Raw genomic sequence first — 21,970 nt, forward strand, 5'->3', positions numbered from 1 at the left:
TCAAAAAACCGCCCATACATAATAACCCCTTCTTTTCCATAACGTTCCATCAGAAAGTCAAATTCACTCATGTCTTGCAGCTCAATTTTTCCATTTAAATTCTTCAATTCAGCATTGTCAGTTTCACCCAGGATTTCAACAGAAGCCAGAATCTCACTCTTAGGAGAGACATTTCCATCGCTGTTAGATTCTTCAGCTTCATCCCCAACATCCCCAACCAGATGGCACATTTTAGACCACATATTTTCCACAATGGTCCAAATGTCATGCATAAAAGCTTGACAGGAATCAGAAAGAATCTGCTTAATACCTGCTTTAGTGTCTCTATGAAAGTCAGTGAGAGCCTGGTTAAGATCCTCCATGTCTGAGGCAGTAAATTATGGTGCCCCCTAGACACTTAACCAGCAGAAGTGAAAGGTAATGGAAAATTTCCGAACTGAGTTAAGATAAGGTAACAGACAGTTCCCCAGGGTAAGTAGCAGCAGGAAAGTAAAAGTTCAGAATGGCAGATTCAACATGTAGGAGAAAAGTTAAAATCTTCAAAATCAACACAAAAATAGTAACAGGGAGACAATAACATACCCTCAACCCTCCTTAATATTAGATAGAAAGCAAAATCCAAAACTTAAAAAAAAATTAAAAAATTAATCACAGAAATAACGATAAGCACCAAGAGAGATGGTTCCTCCTTAATGTAATTAAAAGCCCCTCTTAGGGTACAAATACTTTAAAATATATATAAATTGAGTGCTTTAGAAATGGGGTGGCTGGACTTAATGTCCCTTTAAGGCTGCAGCGCAGCTTGGAAATGGTGACGTCCCAGCCTCCCAGCGAAGTCTTAGCCATCGATCGTGAATGCTGTTTATGATCTCCTGGCTGCAACTCACTGTCCGGAGGACAAATGGGTTGATTCCGAGCGTTTTCCTTGATCTGGAAAAATGCTCCTGGACTTCAGGAGAAACCAGCCTGAGCCCGAAAAAACTGCCACAATGCCAGTTTTGCCCACAGAGCTTGTGGGCAAAGCTGTTCAGTCTGCCATGATCCCACTGGAAATCCAGAGTCTTTCACATTCATGTGAAAAATATGGAAATTGAATTGTCTTTTAAAAATAAATTTACATATACTGTTTGATTTTAGATATTTTTATTAGAATATGGGTTTTTGTAAAGGCTTTCCTGAATTTTCTTTCTTGAAAATTGTTCTTGAATTTTCCTTTGTAAAGCAAAATTATAAACATAAACAATTAAAATGTTTTATACTTATGAACCTCTTTCAGATTTGTTCTTTTTTCAGGTTTGCCCTTTATTTTTTCCAAGAAAATATGGTCACCTTATTTATAGGTAACAACTAGTACCATGAATTGCACCCAAAAGCTAACTGGCAGCCACTGTAGCTCACATAGCAGGGCAGTTATTAATAGCAGCTACAAGATATGGGACTAGATAAATAAATCTATATTTAATCCTTCACAGAGCAAAAAAAAGTTGCGGCTGTTGCATCCTTGCAGTCACGTGATCACAATTCAGGCACTTGGCAACCAGCTTGCACTTATGATGGTTGCAGCATCCCACAGTCACATGATTGCCATTTGCAACCTTCCCCACCAGCTTCCCCCAAGCAAAGTCAATGGGGAAGCTGGCACAAGGTCACAAGTTGCTCTGGTAAGCTGCTCCTGCCACTTTTTCTTCCAAGGAGCCCCCAGGCTGCAGGGCAAGTGCAGGCCCCAGGCGGGTGGGCAGCTACCTACCATCTCACACTCATGCTGGGTCATAGAACAGGGTGGTTCCTGCCCACACTCACACCATGCAACAGCACCTACCCCCCACTCTTGCACCACATTGCAGCACCCCCCTGCCCACCCACACTTGCACGGTACTGCAGCACCCATCCCCTGCCCACTCACAGTCCACAGCACTCACCTGCCTGCCAGCTGGCTTGCCTGCTGCCTAATTAAAGGCATGTCATGTCCAGGACTTGCAACTTCCTGGCATCTTCCCCATTGACTTTGCTTGTTGGAAGAAGGCAGGAAGTTGGAAGTCATGGTCATGTGAGGTCCTTGCTTAACAAGCCCCGATCCTTGCTTAATGATGGTAATGGGCGTCACATGATGTCACGCTTTATGACTGCATCGCTTAGCAACAAAAATGCCAGTCCCAATTACCGCTGTAATCTGAGGACTACCTGTACCTGTTTTGTTCCCAACAGATGCTACAGGGGCACTCGCATATGCCCAAATCCCGTTTTGCCCTTTGAATCTGCACAGTCCTAATATACATATAGTTATATTTGCCTTCAGGTCAGACCTGAGTAGTCTCTGCAGTTTTCTAGGAACCTTTTAAAAAATGGTTTGCCACTGCCTTCTTCTGAGGACTAAGAAAGAGTGACTGGCCCAAGGTCACACAGTGGGCTTCCATGCCTAAGGCAAAATTAGAACTCACATTTCCCTGTTCTTAATCCAATAATTTAAGCACCAAACTGGCCCTTCCTAATATACATACCATAGTCTTAAAAAAAATAAATGCCTTCTGAATGCTTGTGATGAAAAGGGTATTAAACAGTTCTCAGAGAGAATTTATAAATTCTCATGCTAAACGGATCAACATTTGATTCATCAGTATAGACTTCGATATTTCATTCACTCAAAGTGACATACAATAAAGTGGAACAAAATGTGTAAATTGCAATCGCAAAGTTAATCCCTCCTTCCACCTGTTAGATTAGGTATTCAGATGTGCACACAGAGCTGTGATGCATTAATCTGTACAGTGCTATGATGTAGCTAAAACTGGAAACAAGGAACAAGCATGATGTGTTATAATATAATATACACTTTAGTAAAAGACAGGATGTCTTCAAAGTCAATGACACTTGGCAGTCTCCTTCTCATTTTGAAAGTGCCATTTATGCAACTTTGAATCACAGAATCACATTCATCTGCAAAATTATCCATCAGTGACAAACTAGGTCACCTAAACTGAGAGCAGGATCTTTTTAAAGGTGGGGAATGGTGAGGTCAGAACAGCAGCATCAACTGGCAGCTTAAAACATCAAGTGGGAGACATACAAAATAAAATGGAAAGATTAAACTCAGGCAGAACTCATGCTAAAAGTAGGGTGCAAGAATGCTTGCCAGCCTGGTTGGTATAATTAGCAATTGTCCCAGCTAATTTAAACAGAAGAAGCTGCAGCTGGGTGGAATTTTTTGTTTTGTGTTGTACATTTATTCCTACAGCACAATTGTTGTACTTCCTAAGAAAAACACAAGAGGAAGGGGAAACAAATCTCTGTCACTCACTCCATTTTCCTACTGACAAAAACCTTTTCAACTAAAAAAAAGGGCAGATAACCCCTAGAAGCCCAGATCAAAAGAAGGGCTGGAAACTGTCCTACATAAAAACCTGTTTTTCCTTTCCTAATTGACATGGTTCTGCGCTAACAAGCAAGCAGAGCAACTACAGCCTAATTCATCTGAGAGGGATTCTTCATATGACTCCATCAATCTTCAAAAGCAGAAGCCACCGACTTTGCAAAAGGAAAGGGGATATGGTGATCCTAGGTCCCTGCAAGATAATTTCCTAGAAATATGTTTCTCTTGATCTCTCTCTTTTCTCTACCCAAATACCTCAAACAAGACAAAATGTAGGGAGAAAAAAATCAAGGAAGAGAGATGTTCCTGGCTATCCATACATCTAGCCAGGTCTATCTGAATTGAAAGGATAGGCTTGGTCTGGTTTGGGGGGCTCGTCTTCCATTCTCCTGAGCTGCCTTGCATTTCAGCATCTTACAGAGCAACCACAGAAGGTTCTAAGCATTTGGTTATAGAGGAAATAGCTGCATCCACAATGAATTATGTTGTTTATCTCATTAGTGTGGAAGAGCCATAACTCAAAGCTAGAGTGAAAAAGCTGAGGGGAGAGGAGGGCAAGAGAAGGAAGGACTTGCAGACAGTATTGTTTAAAATTAACCCTGAACTGTTCACCATGAGATGCAGCCTTTCTTTGGAGAACCATGCAAGAGCAGGTTGGTGCAACAGAGGAGTGTTTCTGTCCAAAATTTAAAAATAAAAGTTGGGTTTGCTTCTTACTGTAGGTAAGCGGTATAATTATGAATTGTACATAAGCCAAAGAGAAAAGGAATTAGGAAAAAAATTATCAGTGTCAGTGCTATTTATAAATGTGTTTTTGTAACAGCTGAAGCCAATCTATTTGAATTATGCAGGTATGCAAAAGATGTTCACCTGTATTTACAAAGTATTCAACAACCCAGGAGAAAACTGGGTTACAGCCTAAGCCTTAGAGCCTTAAGCTGTAATGCTAAATATTTAGTCATGCAGTGACCTATCATGGAAGTTGGACTTTTCCAGGAGAGATCCATTGGAGGCTTTCTTTGAGCACATACATCAGCCCTTCCATAAGAATTGTCAATAATTGCTAGAGATTATTTTGTAAGAAAAGATGGAAGGGATCCTCAAATGAAGTAGCAGAAGCAAAGGACTTCTGTACCTATCATTATTTCAGGGAGTTCCTGGAATTGACTTTTTTTTTAACTCCCCACTCCCCACCATTTCTCTGTAAGACTGATGGGAGCAATCACAGACTGAATATACATTCCTATACTAGTAATGCACTGACCTACTTTTCAGTCCTGATAACAGACCTGTCTTGTGGCCCATCCTTGCTTCCTTCAGATTGCTGTCCAAAGGCTCACCCTGACCCACAGAGATGGCTTTGATGCCACTAGATTATGTTTACCAGAATACACCACTAGGTCATAACTGTATAATTACGCTTTCTAGATTCAAACAGATAGAAACAAAACAAACAACCCCCTTGAGAAAGAATGAATGGATGAACAAAGATGTAAGAACATTCCAAAACAGTTTCTCTAAAAGATAACTCAGCAAATGAAACAAAAAAGGAGGATAATAAATGCCTTGTAATACTTGTCTAAAGAATAGAGCTATTAATTCCAACAAAAGTACCTATATTCTGCTTTTTCATATGTCCACACACGTGGTACCAACTGTTCCTCATTGACTGGCCTGCTCAGCTGGGAAATGAGCCTTGGTAACCCAAACTGCCCATGGTTATACCTCAACAGAAATGAGAAAAGGAACTCATGCTTCACCAAAAAAATTGTAACAACTGATTTGGTCCTACAGTTACCCTAATCCTGAGAACACAGAGAAAATCTTATGAGGTTTCTTTCAGTACATATCAGTAACAAACCCACAAACCCTCAAGATTTATCAGATATCATTTTTATATGCTGGATAAGAAAACAGAGGAAATAGTGGTTACTAATTTAATTTTGAAACTTCACATAACAAGGATCACACTGCCAGAATCCACTGGCTGTTTTAAGACAACTAACTTCTACACATCCCGATGTAGCTACATTTAATCTTGAACCAGGGAAGGTAGAAGGATTAGTACGATTGTTCGTCAACTGATCATCATAGTGTCCTGTATTTGACAGACTGTTGCTCTCTTTATATATTGCTCTCCCTAATCTGATCCCAGGTCAGGAACCCAACTTTCATCTAGAATGTATCTGGAGAAGGTTGATGTAGAACCTTGACTTTCTGAACAATTGAAATCTGTCATTTTCCTTGCAACTATCTTCCTTTTTCCCTGCGCATATTCCTTGATTTCTTAATTTCCCTAGGCAATGGAAGAAAGGGAAACACACATACATATGTATAGAGCAGTGCTGCTTAACTTCTTACTCTTTTTCAGTTCAAAATTACCTGCTGCAAGTTTTTTTATTATTATTATCTATTCAGGTAAGCAACTAAACCAAAGCTTCTGTATTTCCACTGGATGTTTCTTTCAGGAATAAAAAAGTTACACAGAAAAAACCATATTACAGGTTTAAAAAAAAAATGAAGGGGGAGAAGTTAAGCAGTGTCCATACTTCATTGTCTCCCACTCAGAAACAGCTAACATTGCTTGTCCCCCCCCCCACACACACACACTAGAAGAGGGGAAATCACAGAATTCCATATAATAGATCGCTTTATTTTTACATTATTGTTGCAAGTCAGACTCTTTCTCAAATTGAATGTTTTTTTAAAATAGTAAGCACATCATTGGTGGATTTTTCTTCTGAAAAATAATGTACACTATTCTCAGGTACTCAGAATAATGTAAGAATGTCTTTTCCTCTCACCTTTATTTAAGAATACAGTAAATCTTTGATTTAAGGGACTAAGTGAGGGAAGGTGTCCATTATATCTGAATGTCTGTTAAATATGAAAATATATCCTTTACATTAATTTACATTGTTGGTGTAATGATGTCATTACACAAATCACATAAATTGCTCATTAAATTAAAATGAATATAAACGTAACTGTTCCATCCAGACTACCTTTGATGCAGCAGGATTGTATGTGATTTTAGGAGGATGTCCAGATTGAAATTTTGTCTACTGCATCCAAAGTCTGCTAAATAGGGGTTTGTTAAATAAAGGTTTCACTGAATTGTCAATTCTCTTAAGTACTGGTTTTCCATTATACAGAAATAAAGAAGCTGAGGTGATATAAGCTGAGAATGGGGCAAAACTTATCTGTACACTGTACACTGACAGAGAATGCAGGTGGGAGAACAACTGAGACTTACTCATCTTCTGTGGTTACCAAAGGCCCTTTCAAGTCAGCCATTTTAGGCTGGTTCTTCAACATGTGGCTGCTCAGAACTTTAACACTCCTAGTAAAGGAAGTCCACATGGATTCCCACAGCTCATATTTATACCTGGTCCTCGATGCCTCTTTTCCATCCATATGTAACAGTTATTCTGAGCAACACCAGTCTGTGAGTCCAGGAACGGAAGTCGAACGCTGCGCTCAGCACAGAGGCGGGAATTGTAGCTGCGGCAGTGCTCTATGGCTTCTTTGTAGAACTGGTCCCCAAGACTGCAGAGGAGAGAGAAAAGACAGAGCTCCCATAAAGCAATGCCATCTACCCCAAGAATGAGCTAGCACAAATAGGGGAAGGAGTATGGAGTAACATGAAAAGGATAAAGATCAGTGAAAATGTTTATGTGCCAAATGGAGTGGTGACTTACAGAGCTGGGGCTAGTACCTTTTCAGTTTAGCACCAGCATGAAACGTGACATGAGTAATATTGCCCAGACTAGCCTACAAAGGACTTGTCCCACTTATTAATACTCCAAACTCTGTAGGTCACTGCAAAAGTCTATATGCTGAATATGAGAAAAGAAAAGAAATAGATTCACTCCCTTGATAAGTGTAATGGTGTGTGAGAAAGACCTTGGGAGGCTGGGCAAAGAGACGCTGCCAACGGAATGATCAGATAAGAGACAGCGTAGCCCACAGCTGGAAAGTGGGTGGGGCAAGAGGCTCAGAAGGGACATTCTCTCGTTTCTCAGACTTGCAAGGTTCTGTTACTGTACCTTTACAATAAAGTAAAATTAGCTTATCTAGTCATGTTTCCTTTCTGGTCTATCAGGTAAGGCTGACAATAACTCAGCTCCCTCCATCACTAATTGCCTGAAGAGCCTTTAGAGATGTCAAGTGACAGCACTGCAGAGATTTTAAAAATCACAAAATCCCCCTTCAATACAATCTGTCAGGCTTTGCCACTTGGGCAATCTGGCCTGCCATCACTCCTCCCCTCTCAGCTTTCTCCCATTTCTAACTAAGGCTCTCATACCTGAGCTACAAAAATCAGGGCAATCCCTAGAAATACCAAGAAGTCTAATCATCCATGTTTTTGCAGCCCAGATTTGATAGCCCTGCCATTAATAGCCACCAGGCACCAATTGAAAAAAAAATGCAGCTTTAAATTGAGCAAGAATAGACAAAAATATACAAACAAATAAACAAAACATAAACAAAACAATCTGCTTTCTGGCCTGATTTCTACCTCATCACCATCCCCATCCCTACCCCAAAAAGATACAGTACCCTCATTGTCCAGAAGCCCTGTTTCATTTCCCCATGTTCAATTCTTCATCTTTTCTTATAAAATTCTGAAAACCTTGTTTCCTGGAAAGTTTGGAAACGTGCCAGCTGGGAAAACTCCCAACCAGCTCAGCCAGAGTCTAAGAGGGCAATGTATATAGGGAAAGAGAGGAAGGAAGGAAGGAAGGAAGGAAGGAAGGAAGGAAGGAAGGAAGGAAGGAAGGCAGGCAGGCAGGCAGGCAGGCAGGCAGGCAGGCAGGCAGGCTCTCTCTATCATCTCCCTGTTTTTCTTGTCTCCTTAATTAGTAAATTGATAGAAAGGCAAGGTATAAATCCAATAAATAAACTGAATGGGTTGGGGTTGACTTTTACAGGGTCAGTCTACAGTATTGTCCATATATTGTCTATCAACACCACAGTGAATTATTAAGACAAATTATGATTTCAGCACATGAACCAGACCTGAGGACCAGATGACATTTTTTTTAGCTGTTTTCAAAACTGGACATTCTCGCACCAAGTGAAAATGCTTCCCAAATCCTGCTGTGTCACCAAGGATTCTGCGGTGCAGGTGGCACAGAAGGCAGCTATGCCAAATGACGCACAGGAAGGAAAAACAGCAGTGGTCCAAACTGCCTCAATCCAGAGCTGGCACAAAAGAAGATGCTGCCTGAAATGATGGATTATATACCGCCCTCTCCAATTCCATATGCAAAGCTGGCAGCACTATAGTTGAACCTTATTCTGAAACAGATGACAGCATAACCAAGATCTACCAGCTACTGGAAGGCTACATGACACACATGGGTCTGCCCCCCAACACTTTTCTATACCTCTCCACCCCACCACCCCTACTGTTCCCAGCATCTGCAATCTGAAGCACCTCTCTCGGTTCAATAGGACTGTCTTTGAGAGGGCTCCTACATGAACTACATCTATACAGTAGAATACATATTTTGAACCTTTTTAGGGGGAAAAAAAGGAGAGGAAACCAAACTGGTTTTAAACAACAATGCCCATTTCACCATTATCTCTTATTCCTTTAGCAATTTCCACCTGACAGGCAATTATATAATTTAGCTGAAGACAAGTACACTTCTCTGTGGACAATTGTTTGTGCTGACACAGGCATCAGTCAGCAAGCTGAAAGCTTGTCATTTGGACTAATGGCTATCTTATGCAGTCCTTCAAAGGGTGCATTCCTCCCAGTCTTGAAAGAAAGGGAAGGAGGAGGAAGAGGAGGAAGAGGAGGAAGAAGAGGGGGAGGGGGAGGGGGAGAGGGAGGAGGGGAGGAGGTAGTTCCATCACAGGATCGGGAACTGAATCAAGACTGAAGGTCTTGGGGAGGAAAATCCACACCCAGGTAGAAGCTTGCCCCCTAACATCAATTGTATTGTATTCTCCATGCAGGAAAGAGGAAGTAATGTTCACCACCTCCCCTTCTGTAATGGTAACAAATCTCTAACTCCAAAAAGAAGACCTGCAAGGGACCCTGCTGCCGCCTCTGTCTGAGCCAATTCTCTTCAATGGGTGAAAGCCACCTTAGAAGAGGAAAGCATGGTATGGCTGAAGGAAAGTCTCTCTGACAAGAATACCTCAAGAGCCTTTCTTACCAGCTTCAGCCAATCTGTGCCATCTGTGCTTTCCCTGATGAAAGTGGGAGATGGTTGAAACAGAGCCATGTGTGCTACACTCTAGCTGGAATGCATGAGCACAGCAACAGCCAACTTCTACCATGCCTTGCTTCTCGTTTTCAAAAGGAAAGGGTGAGGGTCTGCATTGATTCAGATGGAACATCGCAAACTCTCAGCACTGATTATACAGTAGTGGAAGAAGAGGGGCTTTGTGGGATCTTGCAGGCCAGAGGCCCCTAGCCCTGCAATGCAGTTAGGCTAATTTACTACTCAGAATGAGATGGTAGCCAGCAGATATCTCTACCCTCATGCCTTTAATAGTGGTGAAAAAGTCTCAGTTGGATACTGTAATGGTATGTGGGAATGACCTTGGGAGAAAAGAGGAAGAGCCACAGACTAGACAACCACCATGCGAAAGGTATCTCAGCCCACAGACGCAAAAGGAGATGGGAAGCATCTCAGAAGGGGCCCTCCCTAGTTTTCTGGAGAGTAAAAGTAAAGGAGGGGAGAAATGCTTTCAGACTTGCAAGATTCTGCTACTGTAACCTTACAATGAAGGTAGTGGTTACTGCTTCTTGTCTGGACTACCTTGAAGGACTGACAGATACCTGGCTCTTTTGCCTCACCGTGATTACCAATGAGAAGCTCAGAGAATGAGATGGGAGCTAAGTGACCACTAGAATGTTGCAGAGATACACTTAACCCACACCAATGTCATTGTCAAAAAAACTGTTGGGCTGGGCAACCAGGTGGCAATAAAGGAGGAAGGAGAGTTATGTACACAACCTTGAGCTCTTAGAGGACAAACTGGATATAATTCTAAAAAAACAAATGAAAGGAAAAGCTGAAACTGAAAGAGGAAGGAGGTGGTATGGGGAAAGGTGTGTTGACTGTGGAAAGCCGTGCTGAAAAGGTGCACTAGGAGAAGGCAAAAGATGAGGAACTACAGTTTAGCCTTGCCTGGGAGAGGCCATTGTCAGCATAAATAAAAGGCCCTCCTCCATTATCTCTAAACAGACAGGTCACATACAATAAAACCAAGGTAATAAATCCATACACGTCAGGACGTTCTAGAATAGAAAAGTGACTAGTTAGCATTTTAAAAGACTATATAGGGACAAAGTGCCTTTGTATGTGCAAAAATGTAAAGTGTAACCATATAATGCAAAAGCATAACTTAAACCAATGAGAAATGGACACATTATGCTATGTGTCTTTATAAGTACTGTAACCATCCTGATGCTGAATCTGTTCTTGGGGTACAGATCCAATTATCATTGCTGCATTATCTTTTCTCTTTACCTGTTGGCCTCCTCTACTCATGGGGCACAGAATCGTTCCACAGCACCATACATGGACGATGAGCTACACAAGTAACAGACTGATCCACCTTTTCCATGTCAGACACATAGTACCATATATGACCTTACAGAAAACCTACATGGAATCCTAATCTGTTCAACAGCTAGGAAATTAATTACTGCCAGTACTTCTTTTTTCTTTTTTAGGCCACAAAACAATTACACATAAACACAACCTTGTTCTCCTTTTCTTCTTCTCCCACCCTAGCTAAACTAAGACCACCATTTGTGGCAGGTTCCCTCAACAGCTGCATGATAAATAAGGTACTTAAGTACCAGGAGTTTACTGAAAACTGAAGCCAAGGGGCAGGGAAGATTCATATGAGGGTTCAATACAGACTGTTGAATTTGTCTGTTTCATGAGCAATAACGGCACACAAATCTCATGAGAAATTGTGGTAATAATTCTTAGGATTTTCCTGCAGTCAGAGGAGTATAGGAATGAAGAGCCGATCTAACTATTGCTATCTCGCTTTTGTAATACGCTTGCACTAGGGACAGAGGAGATAAGCAAAATTGCTATTGAGCCAGGGCAAAGACCTGAAGGTAGCTTTGTGATTGGACCATGCCACCCCTCAGGGGACATGCGTCATGTCTCAGGCACGTATAAAAGCTCCCAATACCTCCATCGTGTGTGGGTCATGCGGTTTCCCAAGGGAAGCCTGTATTGAGCACCCAGCCATTTGTTTGATCAAATAAACTGTTGTTGAAATTAAATACGTGTTGTCTGAAGTGTCTGCATTGGGAAGTAAAGGTACTTCAGATGTTGGGACTCTACAGGAAAACTGGTCCCACAAAATGTACTGATGGACTCAATTCCTAGTGGAACTGCAAGCTCAGTAGGATAAGAAGGGAGAGGAATAGTGTGAAGGATATACAATATGTTTAAAGTGATGCCAGCCTCCCAAGTCAGTTCGCTACACAGAAATTCCAGGGTGCCTCTTTAGGCCCCTGTTTTCAATTACAAAGTTGTGGTGGGGAGAGGGAGAAAAGGAGAGCAATAAAACTCAATCTTGACTACAAAGCCATGAACCTGAATCAAAGCTGTAATTAAAGCTGGGAAGTATGCACACGTTAAATCTAACTCACAAGGAGTCTGAAGCTGAATGTCTAATTTTTTTCCCTTAATAGTACATTCCACTAATCAGTAGTATCTCAAATTTCTTTCCCTGCTAAAATGAAGATGCACAGTAAAACTCAAAGGGAGCCTGCTGAATGAAAACAAAATAAACTCTCCTTTTGCTTAAGTTCCCTCCACACCAAGCATTCCTTCCAATAATGAAATATGAGCAGGGCCTGTCACTGTGTGTTAACAGGACCAATGAAATGATAAACTACAGCATTCCCTTCGAGGAATTATTTTAGTTGCATAGCCTAAAAATAAAAGTAAGTTTTTGAAACTAAATGTTTTCATTAAATTGGCAGCATCAAGGATTGTTTAAAGTCCAGTTTTGCTCTAGGCAGAAAAATGTTACAGAAAAATGGAAGGACCCAGCTATCAACCAATGCAAATGATTTCAAGCAATTTTAAAATAATGTATTTGGAAACAGATATGCTCAATTGTCTTACTGTTAGAACTATAAGGGAATAAAGTCAGAAACACCTAGAAGCTGCATTTTAACGCTTGTGTTTGAAACCTAGCAGGAAAATTCAAAGAAGCACACTCTCTACGAGTATGTGTGCTGCTCAGGAGTTTTTGTGCATGCACCCTTGCACAGGCAGCTGGAGATGACTGCCTGTGAGGCAGCCACGCAAGTCATCCAAAGGACGGTCTTTTGCTTTGACATGGGGTGCTTCTTCACTCATGCTGGTGTTCTTGACAAAGCATCCCTCCTGAATGCATTGCACAGCCCTGGTATGCCCATGTTTTCAGTCCTGCTAATTCCATAGATAGCTGGGGAAAGTCAACTTATTAGGGCATAGCAAATGCCTTTACTCTGATGTAGCTCAGTAGTGCTCCCGGAACAACTGGCAATATGGCTCCAGGCAATGTTCAAATACCTTTGAGCCTAGACATTAAGCTTTTTTCATTTATCATGTATCTGATTCAAAGTGGAATGTTCTATTCATGGGGTCATTGGGAGAGTGGGTGTAATGGTACACTCCAAGCCTGAGAGTGTTTCAGAGATTGGCCACCTGCACATTCCAGGATTGTCAAGAACATGAACAGCTTCCTCCAGTGGCATCTGGGGGAGGGGGTCAAAACAGGCAAAAAGGCGGTCGCAACCGCACCATCCAAGTCTTGCCCATTTTGTTTGTGATTCAATATCAAATGCACATACAAAGGGGTGGGGCATTGATTATGCTGCTGAAACTGCCATCTTGCTTGTACTGATACACACACCCCAGACATCACTGGCCTTCTCACTGGTTTACAGAGAGGCTGTTAATTAAACGAAATGAAAAAGTCTTTGCTTTAACAAGCTGAGAGATAAATTGTGCTCACAGTCAAGTTGCTGAGATTTCTGCAGTGCTCTTTTATTCTTTTTCAATAACTCTTGTTAAAGGAAACTCCAGGAGAATCTTCCTTTCAGCTGAACTCAACTGCCAAGAGCTTAAAGTGGGGTTCACTTACAATGTGATTTGCTGGTGGGACCACTGACATCAGAAATGAAGACTGCACTGTTGGATAAACCAACAGTTAATTTTCATGTCATAAATTTTTCACTTTGCTCCCAACTGGGGCTTTCTGTAGAATTAGGACAGCACATTCCTCTCCCTGCAATGAACTAGGTAAGCATTAAAACATCTGAGCTACTCAAACAGATAATTTGTACTTAGCTGATTCTACCAATTGTATTTGGAATTCCACACATGACTGTTATTCCTTGTTTTTCCCATTTTCTCTTTTCCTTCAATAAGCTTTTTTTTCTATATATCTGAATATTGGGCAGTATTGGTTTTGATTTTGTTTCTGTTTTTTTAAAAAAGGTTTCATTAAAACCTTCCTGGCATACAGGACCACTTTTCTTTGTGTCCTTAAGATGTTCTTCAAGGTGTCTGGATTTTGGGCAAGGAAATCCGAATCACTTTTCCCAGAGCTGGGTTGAAGGAATCAGCAGAAGGGTTAAGAATTTCTCAGCTAAAAAACAAAAAAAAAGAATTTCTCTGCTGGAGAGTCTATAGGCAATGTCAGATGGTTCAGCCTGGCCAGTGATCATCTATTCTTTAAAACAAAAATGGGGAGATCCATAGCCTAAGATCGAGAACCAAGATCCATAACCGAAAAATAGAATGGGAGGTTTAATTTGCTTGGGAGATCCCCAATTGTACAAAAACTCTAGAGGGAAAAACAGAAAGGAACACACACTCATCCCCCCAAAAAAGCTCAACAGAAAGAGACCAGTTGGGTCAGTAACAACAAAATTAATAATTCTGTTGAAGCCAAACTGGGGGCATTTTTTTATGGATCCAGCTTGCCTTATCTGTTTCTCAAACTGATCGGAACTTTTTTTAAAAAAAAATCCCACAAAAATGCTCGCTGTCATGATCATTTACTGATGTCACAAAAGACATACAGTATTTACAGAGCAAGTAGCAAAATAGATTATTGTGAAATAGCTGTTTTATTTGATAAGTGCTTAGGGTTCACAGGCTGCAAACAGTGAATACGATTTATTTAGGCTAATATGCAGGTATTGCTTAAATGCTTCCTAGACTAATGTTTTTTTACACAGCCAGAATTGATGTGCTAAAGGTATCTAGTATATACTACAAAGACAGAGGTTAACATGAACTTAAGACAGTTTGTTGTAACTACAGGAATATTGGGTAATTGCCATTCCTTTGGAAGAGAATTTTTGGATAGCTGTTCCCCCCCCCCTTTTTTTTTTCTTTCTATTTCTGACATCTATTATTACTGCAAAGTTTCAAGTGCAGTGCATAATAGTATTAGCATATTGGTGGGGCTGCCACAGAAGATAGAGACTCAAATCTTTCTCATGTACTTACTATCTGACCTTAAGGAAATGACAATACTTTAGCTTCAGATTTCGGGTCAGCAAAGTAAGAGGAACGATAATTAGAAGGATTGCCAGCAGAGGGTTTACAGTGGCAAGTCAAGATGGTGGTTGCAACTGCGCAGCCAAAGATCTGTCTCTTTTTGCAAGCATTACATGCACAATGCTAGTTTAAAAAAAGAGAGTTGAAGGTTCAATCATGCAGTCACAGCTGCCATCTTGACTTTTACAAAGCCCCCAGGTGGATGTTCCTGATTGGAAGCCTATCTGCCAATCTAGTACCAGGGTCTCTCTCTCTCTGTCTTTTTCTTATGCCATTAATTTACAGACAGGAAAAAAATAGGACTTCAACTCCCTCATCAAACGCTTCATTCTTCTAGTTCCAACTGTAATCTATTTCAGAAATTCTTTGGGAGTGTGCAGAGGACAAACACATAAAGACTTTAGGTTTTTAAAATGCCACAGATAATATGAATGCTGTAACTAGGCAATCAAGATGGATCAAGAACTCAGTCCCCCAGCCGTTAACTGAGTTTCAAACCTCTTTCTTTAGGAGACAAATGAGATAAGGTTGGCAAGCTAACTCAAGTGCAACATCATCTAGGTTTCCCAATACATTTCATATCCAGAAGTAAGCAGCAGTGACACATTCAACAGAAGGAAAGCCAACCATGCGGCTGCTATGCGTTCACTCCCCAGCCGTGTAGCAGGGCCAGCATAGACAGAAACTGCCAATATAGTAAATGCCAGGAGAATGGTGCTAAGCTGACAACACTCATTCCTCTCTAACAAATACCAAGAGATTCATAATGGACAGCTGCTTTTCCTCTTCCAGTAGTTTTCCTGTGCTAAGAAAAAGAACTGTGGGGCTCAGTCCTGTCATCCCACATCCTACATCCCATGCTGGCTAGGGAATTCTGGGAGTTGAAGTCCACACATGTTAAGTTGCTGAGGATGAGAAACACTAGATTAGATGGTTTGGGATTTGACCCACAATAGCCAGAGGCCATCCAGACAAATCGAGCCAGAGAGATATTGATTAAAAGTTTCTATCTGGGAATTAAACCCCCAGTTTACTCACATATATTCTTACACATTAAGTAGATTAAACCAAGATGGCAAAGATTTCCACCAGAAGAAAAACTTCTTAAAGGATACTAGAACTGTAACCTTTATCAGGCCAACTCTGAAGTCACAAAAAATGACTGAGATATATTCCTCAGACAAGTTATTAGCAAAAAAGTAGACTGGAGCTGGGGAGGAAAGAAAACTGAAACTGTAAGAGAGCAAGTAAGAGTTAATCAAAAAGCTGTGTATTCCTCTCACATCTAGCTACAGAGGCAGCAAGGGAGCCTAGTTTCCCCAACCTTCCTTTCCCCCTCCCTTTCAACAGCAATCTGTTTTTTGTAAAATCTATCCTATTTTCAGAAGAAATCTGAAAATTCAAAAGCTGGCACATTTTTGTAATCTTTGTCGACTCTGAACTGGAACAAAGGAATTGAACTAATATGGATGTTTAAAGACATCCATGCCTTCTGAGGTGATAGATCACCCAGTGACAAGTGAAAGCATTATTGACATGACAATTCAATAGAAGTAATCTTTGAGGACATCTGTCTAGTAAGAGGAAAATATCACATTTTGTGTACAGAGTTCTTCCCATTTAATAGATGGCTTGTCACTATTATACAATTATATTGACTTGTTGGACTTCTGGAGGAGGTATGGTGAACTGAAGACATCTCCACGAAAGTGGAGCCAACAACTGCAGCAAAGACCAAGGAACCAGTGAGTAGACCAGTTTCTTGGAACCTCTCCAGAGAAGGAGTGGATGGGAGATCACCCACATGTGCTCCAAATGGCTGCTCCTTGCAAGGAGACCACAGGACAACACTTTTCCATGGGTTTGAGCACTGGGAGATGACAGGATTGGCCATCATGCTCTCAACCACAGTGGAGCCTTTTAAAGGATACTAAGTTTGCAAATCTCACTTTCTAATGACTTTCAGAAATTGCTATTAATCATTTTAAAGCTATTAGAGACCTTTGGAACAGAAAGACTGAAAAGTCATCAGGTGAGTTTTATCTTCAACTCTGAACAAAAAAAATTATTAGCTCAAGAACTTAAAGAATTTGAAATAAACAGCAAAAAGCTAAATAAGATTTTGGTCTAAGAAAGTTATAAACAGATTAAGGGTCCAGATAAACTTAGAATATTGACTTTTACTGTAAGATTTTGGAATTAACTAAATAGCTTCTCACAGGAAACAGACTTATTTTGGCTATTCTGGCTATTGTAAGCCATAACAAGGTAAGTTATTTTATGATTTTAGAAACTGGACACTATAGGAGACTAAAGATTCTAAGCAGAAGGGGAAAAAAATACAAGCCTGTTCTTGATCGTGATTAATGCTGGGACTTACAAAATGACACAAAATATTATAACATCGGAAACATTAAAGGAGATCTTTGAAGAATGGAGCCAGAAATTAGTAACTACAATATCAACACTGTCAGTAACGATGTCTGCTTCTATAGTTAGACTATGTCCAAAAGATGTTAATGAAGGAAAGACAGATGTGGAACGAATTTTATCTGATAAGACAGAGAAAATACCAAAAGTGGAGAAAGTACCAACATTGAGTCTTCAAGTCTGATACTCTTTGATAGACTTGTCCTCCATGAATTTCTTGTCTTCCGTGCAACTGGTAGGAATGCTGTTGATCTGATATAGTGGTTAAGATGTTAGACTAAGACTAGGGAGACACAGAATCAAGTCTATCCTCAACCATGGATGCCTTTGGGCCAGTCACTCTTTCTGAACACAACCTACATTACAGGGATATCGTGGAGAGAAAAATGGTAGGAGGGAGCACTGTGTATGCCACCTTGAGCTCCTGATTGAAAAGCTGTAGGAAATACATCTAGGAAATAATGAATAAATACCATTGCTGTGCCAATATGAACCTGACCGGCATTGGTACCAGCTTATCACGTATTATACGTACCATTCATCATTTATATTGCATTTTTGCTATATCAATCTTCCTCAAGTACCAAACATATAAGAGCATGTTATTCTTGTTTATATATATAAAAGTGTCATTACTGACTTACAGACCCCTTATAATGGCCCCAGTGGCATCTGTACCAAGCCACAATGACATCAGCATGACAGCATGATTGCCATGATGTCACTCACAAATGGTGCAATTATGTAATGACATCATGATATCTAATGCAAGTACATAATTCATGTCATTTACATGCTGACATCATAATGCACATTTCTTCATTTCCCCTTCCCCACTTGCTTTCCCCTGTGGATGCCTGTGCCTGGTAGACTGTGTGAAATGCATTAATTCATTGCATCTCTTTGGGTTTGTCTGGCATTGGCTAGATGATCTTAAGGCATAACCCAACCCTATAATTGCATAATTTGTCTGTCACACTGCAAGTTTGCAAAACTGAAAGGAGAAGAAAAAGGAAACTATTTACATTATGTAATTCTGTCCCCAAATAACTAGCTTCATGCAGTGAAATAATTTTGGCCTTGCAATATGATTCTTGTAAGCTACAATTATATTTAACAGCTCTCTAATAAATTTACATTAGTGTAATAATTAGATTTTATTTTGTTCCTGAGTCTGGCCTTGAACAAAGCAAACACAAAGACAAAGATATACTTAAACATGCACCTCCCTTGGATAGATATGCAGTAATAAAGACTTGATAATGCATAAGAAACACAATCAACATACATAATGAAAGGCTAAAACCAATTTTACCAGTCTCATCCAATATGTTATTAGCACTTTAAAAAAAACAACCCAGGACTGAAAATTAAAATGTCTGCTCTTTTTAGAAGATTCCCTTTGCTGACAAAATGTTCTGTTATTTTAAATTCACCTCTCTTTTTTAGTCTATCAAACTAACACCACCAAAGAAAATACACCAATGATATCTGCCCACAAACATAAGGCCAACTTAAATTCTCCAGTCATGTAATGAAAAGCAGCATCCAGGTTATTTCTATTCATCAGTCACAACTGTACCTGTGAGAAGTGAACTCTGGGCTCACCTATGGAAAAATTCCATGGAAAAGAACCACTATTTCATTCAAAATAAGATATTGGTCTTATTTTGAACTCTCTAAAGGATGAGTGGGTTGCAAACTCTTCAGAAGATGAGGGATACAGTGCATGGAATGGTGTGTATGGTTTCATCAAAGTTGGTAGGTCAGCATTTCCATGCATTTTTTTGTGCAGGCAGGCCTATATTTGAGGTACGGATATGTATGAAGTGTACGTACCTACTTTTGGATGTTTTTCACCTCCATTTCTTGTTGAAGAAATTTGACAGATGCAAAAAAAGGAATTAAAGGGCCATACTGTATGCTGCTCAGAAACCATGGTTAATAACATTACCCCTGCCAATGGTCCGAAATCAGGTTATCTCCAGAAGCATCTTATTTCTGAAGCCATCTACTATAAGCATAGATCAGCCTTACCAGCCTGATGTCTCCAGTGTGTCAACTGGGGAGGGCTGGTATAAGTGATACTCTGATGTCACAGATATCTAAAAGCCAACTGGGTGAGCAGAATATTCTTAATGGTCACATCTCCCTCCACTGAGAAGTTTAGTGCTGAGATGTAGACCCATGACTATAAGTATTCCATCAGGCTGGGGGTAGCATAGCTGATTCTCTAATGTCTGACCTGACTTGAGTTTTAATTATTCATTAATATCACTGTTGTTGTAGTATATTATTTGCTACATCGTGGTGTGTGTCAGGAATGCATAATAGAAAATGAGAAGATAAATAAAAAATACACACTTTGACACAGATGGCCATGTGCCGCATTTTATTTTTATCTATTTTATATTGGCTTGTATTAGAAAATTTGTTGGGTCCTATTGTGGTTTAATGAGGAAAACCCATACGGATGACAAGCTGGGCTCTTGAAGTTATACATACCTGGTATTCTGATTAAGCAGGAAGAAAGGTTACATGGTCATGGTGTTCCCCACCTTGTGCAAGTATAATATTGCTGTTTAAAGTACTGTAATTATTTCCAAATTAGTGACTATAAAATTAACATGTGCTAATTTTATGCAACTTTGGGACATCTTTTGAGATGTGTGTGCTTTGTTTTCCTTTTGTTTGTTTGTTTGTTTGTTTGGCAATGTGTAATGATTACCTAGTGAACTAATAAGAATTACTTAATATGACTGTATATTAATTAATAAATAAATATTGAATTCCAATCTTAAAAGTATAAGGAAACCTTGATTTAACAGACAATGTAGGGGAAATGTGTCTGTTCTCCTGAACGTCTGTCAACCTGGAAATTGCATATTTGTCAATTATTTATGCCATTTATGTAATGCCTGGACAGTGTCAAGCCTTTACTGCAGGGTACAATCAAGAAAGTAAGAAACACGGAGACTTCAAAGAGGAGTTTTAATGCAAGAATTGGGGTAGGGAAGTACAAAATCTTGGAAACTGTAATGGGAACCTCAGCCCTCTTGTATTAGTGAGTTCATTAAAGTCAAGACTCTTTGAATGTTTAGGAGCTCTGAAAGGCTAAGAGTTAGAAAGATCATTTGAAAGCCCCCAATTTTTCTTCTCACTGAATGGTCAGCCAATGTAATCTCTTTCTTCTTCCTTCATTTTTGTCCACTGAAATCAATGAACCAGTAAACTGAGTATAGAAGAGGAACTATAGGCGAGTTTGCATTATTGTATGAGTGGAGGACACACCATAACAGCAATCTTACGCAGAGGATTACATAGCATTTGCGTCACTCCCCAATTGGCTCCATGCTCACATGATTTCTAAGGGTGGGCAGTGGAACCAATTTATTTCCAGCTCAACTGCAGTTCAAAACACAACCAGGTCTGAGCTTCAGGGCTGCTGGGACACCCTGAACTTCAAGCCAACCTTATGGGCAGGATGTGCATAACATGTTAGTCTAAAATAGGGTTGGTTAGGTTGTAATTCAAAGTATTGTGCAAGCACAGCCAATCCATGTGTAATAGATGATATATTTCAGGAACAGTTTGTTTTTATGTTTTCAGAACGTGGGAGTCCAAATGCTAAAACCCTCTAAGCTTATCTCACTTTCTAATAAACATGGTTTCTGAAGAAAGATTATAGTTTCCACAAACCTCCAGGCTGCCCTCCTTGCTAGAAACATCTGGCTATAATCTTGGGATGCTGCCTCCTTCCTTAGGCCAGAATAAGAAGCCCCAGCAGTTCCAACAAAGGAAGGGCATTTCTCCCCTTGGGCTGCTATACTCATTAGAAACTGCCCTTGCAATCCTAATCATCTGTACTATGGAAATTGCACTTTAGGAAGACAAAGCTGGGCTGTCTCTTCCCAGAAGACTTACTTATTCTGTTGAATAGAATAAATTTTCTGAGAATATGCATCCCACCTATTCAGGAAAAACAAACAAACTTTCTTAGATCTAAGATATTTGTGCACACTTAATAGCTGCACTCCTACAACACACTTAACAAAATCTGTTAGAACTACAGTGGCTGCATTTGTACAACAGACTAAATTTAGAGTTAACCTCAGTTTTTTATGCCTTGATGTGTTGTGTGAAGCCAGTCTTTTTTCATGGTTTATGGCTCAATGTATTGCATATATACAGAGATGGGGTAAATTTAATAACTAGCTTAAGTGTACCGTCTGAATGTGATTTTGTAGATTTGTAGATTAGTCAAAGCCTTGCAAAAAAATCTCTCTGCTCATAGCAGCTGAAATCCTCCAAACAGACCCTCTGCGAATTATATCATTTATGTTCTTTTTAAACACAAAAATAGTCATTTTTGTCCTTTTTAAACCTAAAAATAGTTAAGTCTGATTCATTTTGAAATTACAGAAGGAGCTCTACTTTGTTTTGACAGCTCAACATCTACAGTAGTTGTATTTAATATATGAGATGGAAGAATCTGTTTTCTGCTTAGTATTATTAAATAAATACATAATTGTAAAGTGTCTATTTTCTCATCTTTGGTGGTATATTCTAAACAAAAAAATTAGAATACATTAATTTCATTTTAAAAAATACCTCC

At 39.9% G+C, this 21,970-nt stretch overlaps 1 protein-coding gene across 5 annotated transcripts in view; it reads right to left on the reverse strand.

Moving 5' to 3' along the window:
- The window catches only part of DPF3 (double PHD fingers 3), a 189,976-nt gene that overhangs the window by 96,086 nt on the left and 71,920 nt on the right, over positions 1-21,970 (reverse strand). For all 5 annotated transcript variants that reach the window (XR_010066891.1, XR_010066890.1, XM_063289844.1 and 2 more), the window contains exon 2: positions 6,756-6,916. Coding sequence is in view for 3 of the 5 variants with exons in the window: in XM_063289844.1 (XP_063145914.1) it covers positions 6,756-6,916 (161 nt within the window). In the remaining 2 variants the exon portion in view is untranslated. The remainder of the gene's footprint in view (positions 1-6,755; positions 6,917-21,970) is intronic.

Source organism: Candoia aspera, chromosome 1, assembly GCF_035149785.1.
Source record: "Candoia aspera isolate rCanAsp1 chromosome 1, rCanAsp1.hap2, whole genome shotgun sequence".
Classification (NCBI taxonomy): Eukaryota; Metazoa; Chordata; class Lepidosauria; order Squamata; family Boidae; genus Candoia; species Candoia aspera.